A 6,635-nucleotide genomic window follows, 5' to 3' on the forward strand; every position below is an offset into this window, starting at 1 on the left:
CAAACCCAGGGGAGACTGGGGGGGGGTCCCTGAGGGAGCAGGGAAATGGGGAGACTGAGGGGATTTGGGGAAGGGGAGGGGAAATGGGGGGATTTGGGAAGGGTCCCTGAGGACTGGGGGGGCAAACTGGGAGCGGAACTGGGGACGGGGAAAGGGAAGGAGCAGAAAATACGGGAATGCCAAGGAGACTCCAGGGGCGCGGGACGAACAAACTGGGAGGAAGCAGGATCCGAACTGGTGTGAATGGGGCCCAGCCCCGTGTGAATGGGGCCCAGACTGGTGTGAATGGGACCCAGACTGGTGCGAATGGGACCCAGACTGGTGTGACTGGGACCCAGACTGGTGTGACTGGGGCCCAGACTGGTGTGAATGGGACCCAGACTGGTGTGAATGGGACCCAGACTGGTGTGAATGGGGCCCAGACTGGTGTGACTGGGACCCAGACTGGTGTGAATGGGACCCAGACTGGTGTGACTGGGACCCAGCCCCGTGTGGATGGGGCCCAGCCCGGTGTGAATGGGGCCCAGCCCGCTGTAACGGGATCTCGGTGTGCCAGGAGCCCCATGGTGACCGGGACGTCGGTGCTGGGGCTGAAGTTCTCCGGGGGAGTGATGCTGGCCGCGGACACGGTGGGGTCCTTTGGATCCCTGGCGCGATTCCGGGGCATCTCCCGGCTCCTCAAGGTCAACGACTCCACCGTGCTCGGAGCCTCCGGGGACCTGGCAGATTTCCAGCACCTGCGGCAGCTCCTGGAGCAGATGGTGTAAGATTCCCAGGAATTCCCAGCCCAAATTCCCTCGGGAATTCCGGGATTCCCCATCCCAAAATCCCCAGCTGATTCCCGGGGATTTGAGAATTTCCCATCCCCGTTGTTTTCTGTGTGCCAGTCCCCAGAACTCCTCTGCTCCAATCCCAGAATTCCTTGAGCACCAATCCTCAAATTCCTTGAGCACAATGCCCAGAGTTCCTTGGGCACAAATCCCTGAATTTCCTGGAGCTCCATCCCCGAATTCTGCGGCGTTTTTTGTTCTTCTCCAATCCCTGAACCCCTGATCTCCAATCCCTGAATCCCTGCTCTGCAATCCCTGCTCTCCAGTCCCCGAATCCCCGATCTCCAAGGCGGAATTCCGTGGAATTTCAGGATCGACGAGGAGCTGCTGGGGGACGGGCACAGCTACAGCCCGCGGGCGCTGCACTCGTGGCTGACGCGGGTCCTGTACAACCGGCGCTCCAAGATCAACCCCCTCTGGAACACCGTGCTCATCGCCGGCGTCTACGGCGGGGAGAGGTGACGGTCCCGGGACTGCCAGTTCCAGGGGTTTCTGCTCCTTCCCAGGGGAATTCCTGCTCCTTTTTCCCGCTGTGGCTCCTGCTGCTTCGCGGGGAAATGAGGCTTTTCCCTGGGGTGGTTTCTCCTCCTTCTTCCTGGGGAATTCCTGCTTTTTCCTGGGGTGGTTCCTGCTCTTTCCCAGGGGAATTCCCACTCTCCCCTTCCATTCCGCAGTTTCCTGGGATACGTGGACATGCTGGGCGTGGCCTACGAGGCGCCGTCGCTGGCCACGGGATTCGGGGCTTACCTGGCCCAGGTGAGCCCGGGCTCGGGTCTTCACTCCATCATTAAGTTCTTGATTGATTCTTTTCTTTTTTAGTTCATTCTTTTCTGGCTCGTCATTTTTTAATTGGTGGATCACTTGACCTGATTTTGATTGATTTGTTCCTTTATTCCCAATCCGTGTGCAGCCGCTGCTGCGGGCGGAGCTGGAGCGGGAGCGGGATCAGCTCCCGACGCGGGAGGAGGCGCGGGAGCTGCTGGAGCGCTGCCTGAAGGTGCTCTACTACAGGGACGCTCGCTCCTTTAATAGGGTTTGTATCCCAAATCCATCCCCAAATCCAGGGGATCCATCCCCAGATCCATGGGAATTCCCAAATCCATGGGATCCATGCCAAACCCATCCCAATCCCGGGATTCAGCAATGCCTGAAGGTGCTCTACTACAGGGACGCTCGCTCCTTTAACAGGGTTTGTATCCCAAATCCACCCCAAAATCCCGGGAATTCATCCCAAAATCCATCCCCAAATCCAGGGGGTCCATCCCCAGATCCATGGCAATTCCCAAATCCAGGGGATCCATCCCCAGATCCAAGGGAATTCCCAAATCCATGGGATCCATGCCAAACCCATCCCAATCCCGGGATTCAGCAATGCCTGAAGGTGCTCCACTACAGGGACGCTCGCTCCTTTAACAGGGTTTGTATCCCAAATCCACCCCAAAATCCCGGGAATTCATCCCAAAATCCATCCCCAAATCCATGGGATCCGCCCCAAACCAATCCCAGGGTTTTTCCCATGGAATTCCGGGTGGGATTGAGGAATTCCGGGCTTTTCCCGCAGTACGAGGTCGCCACGGTGACGGAGAAGGGCGTGGAGCTGGAGGGACCCCTGACCCTGGAGGCCAACTGGGACATCGCCCATCTGGTCAGGTAATTCCCACCTGGAACGTTGGTGTTTGGGAATTCTGGGGGTTCTGGGGACATCCAGTAATTCCCACCTGGATAACAGCAGGATTGGGAATTCCAGAGGGACATCCAGGTGTTCTGAGATCCAGGTGTTCTTCCTGCCCCTCTAACTCCTGTTTTTTGCCTTTTTTCCCCGTTTTTCCAGAGGTTTTGAGTGATCTCCAGGAGCTGCTCCGGCCACGGTGAATCCCTGTTTTTATTCCATCCCTTCTTTCCCTCTGGAATGGCAAATCCAGCTTTTTTTTGGGAATAAAATCGATCGTTTAAGACCTATCCGTGTGTTTGTTCTTTGGGAATCCTCAAAGTTCTGTGGGAATTCTCCCGGAAAACAGATTTCAGGGAGTTCTGGAATTCTGGGTGAATGCTGTGGCCCCAAATCCCAATTTTTACCGAAATTGTGAAATTTCTGAGGTGGGAAAAGCCCTTCTGGGATGGAGCCTGGGCATCCCTAAACCTTGTCCATGATTTTGGGGCATTCCATGGGATTTTGAGGCCATTCCCGAGCCTGGGAATTCCAGGCTGGGTTGGGATCTGTTGGTTGAATCCAAAACAGCCCAAATTTGCCCCAAATCCTTTTACAGGGAATTCTGAGAGGGTCCCAGTCTCCCTGTGGAAACAGAGGAAAAAAAAAAATTGCAGAAAAAGTGGGTTAAAATCCCAATTTTTGGGGAATTTTTTGCTGCTGCAAATGGACCCGCAGGGGTTTTTCTGGGAATTCCGGGGTTATGGAATATTTCAGTAAATGAAGGAAATTTCAATAAAATATTGGACCGTTTCTGTAAAACCCTGGAATATTTTACTAAAATACTGGAATATTTCAATAACCAAGGCTACAAAAATCCAATTAAAATGGAATTTTTCCTCTCCCTATTCCCAAAATTACTCCAGCAGCATTTTCCCAACTTTTCCTTAAAAAAACCCAGGAATTCTCCATGGAAAAAAACAATTCTGACCCTGAAGAAGTAATTAAATCCAGGACATTTCCACCCAAATCCCTTGGGAATGAAGGAATTTTTTCCACAATAAAAACACCGTTTATTTATAAATCCATTTCCCTGCTTTTATTCCATGTTCTCCACTCCTGTACAATTCCAAGCTGATCCATATTTTTTTATTTTTAAATTTTATTTATTTTGATTTTTTTTTAATTTTTTTTTCCTGTTTTCCTTTGGGAAAAAAAAAAAACACCAAAAAGAAAAAAAAAATAAAACAAAAACAAAAACAACAAAAAAACCCAAACCTCCACAAATCTTATGGAAAAACAGGTGCTGGGTGCCTCTGGAATTTGGGAATTCCAAGAACTTTTAAAATTTAAAAAAAAAAAAAAAAACATTTTTCCCAAAAAACATGCAAATTCCGGTAAAAAATCGGAGCTGGCAGTGAAAAATCAACCCAAAATCTTTTTTTTTAAATGGATTTTTTCGGGTTTCTTGTCACAGTTTTAGTCCCAAATCCTGGATTTTCTGATCCTAAGGAAGGCAGGGTTTTCCAGGATGGTTCTTTTTTAAATAAAGTTGATAATTAACAATCTAAAAGGGGGAAATCCAAGGAAAAGTTGGGTTTTTCTGCCCCTCCAATGGGAATTTTTTGGGGCAGAAATTAGGAAAATGGAGGTCAGGACAGGAAAAGCAGCGCCAGTCCCAAAAATTGCTGGTGTGGAATGGTGGCTCCACAATTCCCAAGACAAATTCCCTCAAAACTCCCTAAAATTCCACCAAAATTCGGTCAAAACTCCCAATTTCCATTAAAAAAACCCCAAAATAGCTGAATCTTCACAGCCAATCCGAAGGAATTTTCCGTAAAAACAGATTTTCTGGGTTAAATTCCAAAAAACAGTCAAGGAAAAAAGAAAAAACTCCCCAAAATTTTTTTGGGAGTTAAATCCGGGGATTTTTTGTCTTATTGGAAAAAAAAACTGGGCACAAACGACGTCAAATTCCCACCGCTAAAAACCAGGAATTATGGTACAAGTGAGGTAAAGAAAATTCCCAAAAAATATCCACCCACGAGAGAGAATTCCAAGGAAATACCAACACAGTGAATCCAAGTTGGGTTGTGGGTTTGGTTTTTTTTTTTTTTTTTTTTCAGTTTTTTTTAAATTTAAAAAATAAAGAAAAAAAAACCACACGAAAATCCTCCCAAAAAATTGGCGGAAACAGCAAATCTGCAAAAAATCCCAGAAATCCGCTGGGAACTGGGATCTTGTCTGTTTGTTCCGAAAACTGGGAATGTTCTTTGTTTTGGGGCCAAAAATTTGGGAATATTCTTTGATTCTGGGGCCAAAACTTGGGAAAATCCTTGGGTTTTTGGGGTTAAAAAACGGGAATATCCTTTAATTTCTGGGGCACTTTCGGCCCTCCAGAAACAGGGAACATCCTTTGATTTTTGGGGCCAAAACCAAGGAATTTCCTTTCATTTTGGCGGCCAAAAATAGGGGATATCCTTCAAGTTTGGGGGCGGAAAATTGGGAATAGCCTTCAATTTCTGGGATTTGTTTGGATCTCCAAAAAACAGGGAATATCCTTTACGTTCTGGGGGGGCTAGACACTGGGAATATCCTTCCATTTCTGCAGCCAAAAACTTGGAATATCCTTCAATTTTCGGGCCCAAAACCAGGGAACACCCCTTCCACTCCCAGCGCTCCTTGGCCTCTCCAAACCCAGGAATTTCCGGGATGAATCCGTCCCATTTTTTTTTCCTTTTTTTTTTTTCCGGGAATTCTCAAATTTCCATCAGATCCAAATCCGCCTCCTCGAAGCCGTAGAAGGACTCGGCCTCGCTCTCCCCCTCGAAGAGCCGGTGCAGGATTTCGGGATCGGCCTCGGGGTCGTCGTTTTCCGGGAATTCCGGGGACGATTCCCTGGTTTTGGCGATTTTCAGCCTCTCCTCCATGGTGGCGATCAGCTCCTCCTGCTCGTCGCCGTTGCGCCGCGGCGATCCCGAATCTCCGGCCGGCCCCGGCAGGACGCTGGCCACCAGGAAAGATTTCCGGATCAATTCCGGGCAATCCCCGAGGATTTCCAAAGCTTCTCCCAGCCACCCCAGCAGCAGCTGGAGCAGCGCGGAGGAGTCGGAATCCACCAGGTCTTTCGCCCGTTCTTTCCATTTTTTGTGGAGGAAATTTTTCAGGGATCTCTTGACGCACACGTCCAGCGGCTGGATGCGGGAGCTGCACCCGGCCGGGATGACGGCCGGCAGCGCCCCGGCCGTGCTGAGCACGGCCAGCACCTCCTCGGACAGGTGCGTCCGGTGGCAATCCAGGACCAGCATCCCTTTGGAAGCGCCGCCTCGGCATTCCGTGTGCTTCCTCCACACTCTGGCCGCCCACAATTCCATGATCTCGTCGTCGCCGCAGCCGTCCTCCTTGGACTCCAGCAGGATGGATTTGGGAAGGGCGGCCGGACAGGGGAGGCGACCCCTGGAGATGACCAGAGCGGGGAGGACGCTGCCGTCGGCCAGCACGGTCAGCACCAGCTCGCACCACGGCTCTCCGTTGCCCACGGTCTGCAGCGCGCTCTCCTTCCGCTCGTCGCTGCCCAGGACCTCCACGTCCAGGAAAAGGGAGATTTCATCCACGGCGGCGATCATGGCCAAGGGCAGCTCCTGCGTGTGGATCTGGCGCTGCACGAACTCGATGAAGGCTCCGGCGTTGCCCTGGATCTCCTTGGGAAGAGGGTGGGCGACGCCGCGGCGCGTGTGGGTGCTGAGGTGGTGGCGCAGCATGAACCTGACGGCCCACTCGTAGGAGATCTGGAACCCTCCCTCCAGGGCCCGCCCGATCTTGGTGGCCTTCTGGAAGAGCGTCTCCTCGTTGACCGGCAGCTGCTGCTCGCGCTGCGTCAGGACCCACTCGGCCAGCTTCTCCTCGGCCTCCAGGCTGAGGTACTTGCCCTCGGGCAGCTCGGGGCGGTCGTCCTGGAAGGCCTGGAAGCGCCGGAGCCAGCGGCGGATGCGGCGCGGAGGGTTCCGGAAATGCTGGGCCGCCTGCTCCGTGCTGGAGCAGAGGGCGAACAGGACCACGCGCAGCTTCTTGACGGAAAGCTGCTCCTTTTTGGTGGGCTCGGGGTCCTTTTGGGGAGGGTCCGGCGGGTTCGGGGCGGGGTCTGCGTCGGGGGGCTG

The 6,635-nt window shown here is 52.1% G+C and overlaps 2 protein-coding genes across 3 annotated transcripts in view; one reads left to right on the plus strand and one right to left on the minus strand.

The window, feature by feature from the left end:
* Positions 1 to 2,789, plus strand: part of PSMB4 (proteasome 20S subunit beta 4) — a 2,979-nt gene extending 190 nt beyond the window's left edge. The window contains exons 2-7 of one of the 2 annotated variants that reach the window (XM_041477567.1): positions 550 to 763; positions 1,142 to 1,288; positions 1,505 to 1,586; positions 1,741 to 1,863; positions 2,392 to 2,480; positions 2,662 to 2,789. In XM_041477567.1, the coding sequence (XP_041333501.1) occupies positions 550 to 763; positions 1,142 to 1,288; positions 1,505 to 1,586; positions 1,741 to 1,863; positions 2,392 to 2,480; positions 2,662 to 2,674 (668 nt within the window). In that variant the 3' untranslated portion in view covers positions 2,675 to 2,789. Of the gene's footprint in view, positions 1 to 161; positions 764 to 1,141; positions 1,289 to 1,504; positions 1,587 to 1,740; positions 1,864 to 2,391; positions 2,481 to 2,661 lie in introns of those variants that run through there. The other variant, XM_041477566.1, reaches the window with a different exon arrangement.
* A 773-nt stretch (positions 2,790 to 3,562) lies between these two features.
* The window catches only part of POGZ (pogo transposable element derived with ZNF domain), a 14,910-nt gene continuing 11,837 nt past the window's right edge, over positions 3,563 to 6,635 (minus strand). The window contains exon 18 of the mRNA XM_041477561.1: positions 3,563 to 6,635. This exon is cut by the window's right edge and continues 79 nt beyond it. Coding sequence (XP_041333495.1) covers positions 5,238 to 6,635 — 1,398 coding nt within the window. The 3' untranslated portion in view covers positions 3,563 to 5,237.

The sequence above is a fragment of the Pyrgilauda ruficollis genome, unplaced genomic scaffold, assembly GCF_017590135.1.
Source record: "Pyrgilauda ruficollis isolate IOZ18807 unplaced genomic scaffold, ASM1759013v1 scaffold408, whole genome shotgun sequence".
In the NCBI taxonomy this organism is placed as follows: domain Eukaryota; kingdom Metazoa; phylum Chordata; class Aves; order Passeriformes; family Passeridae; genus Pyrgilauda; species Pyrgilauda ruficollis.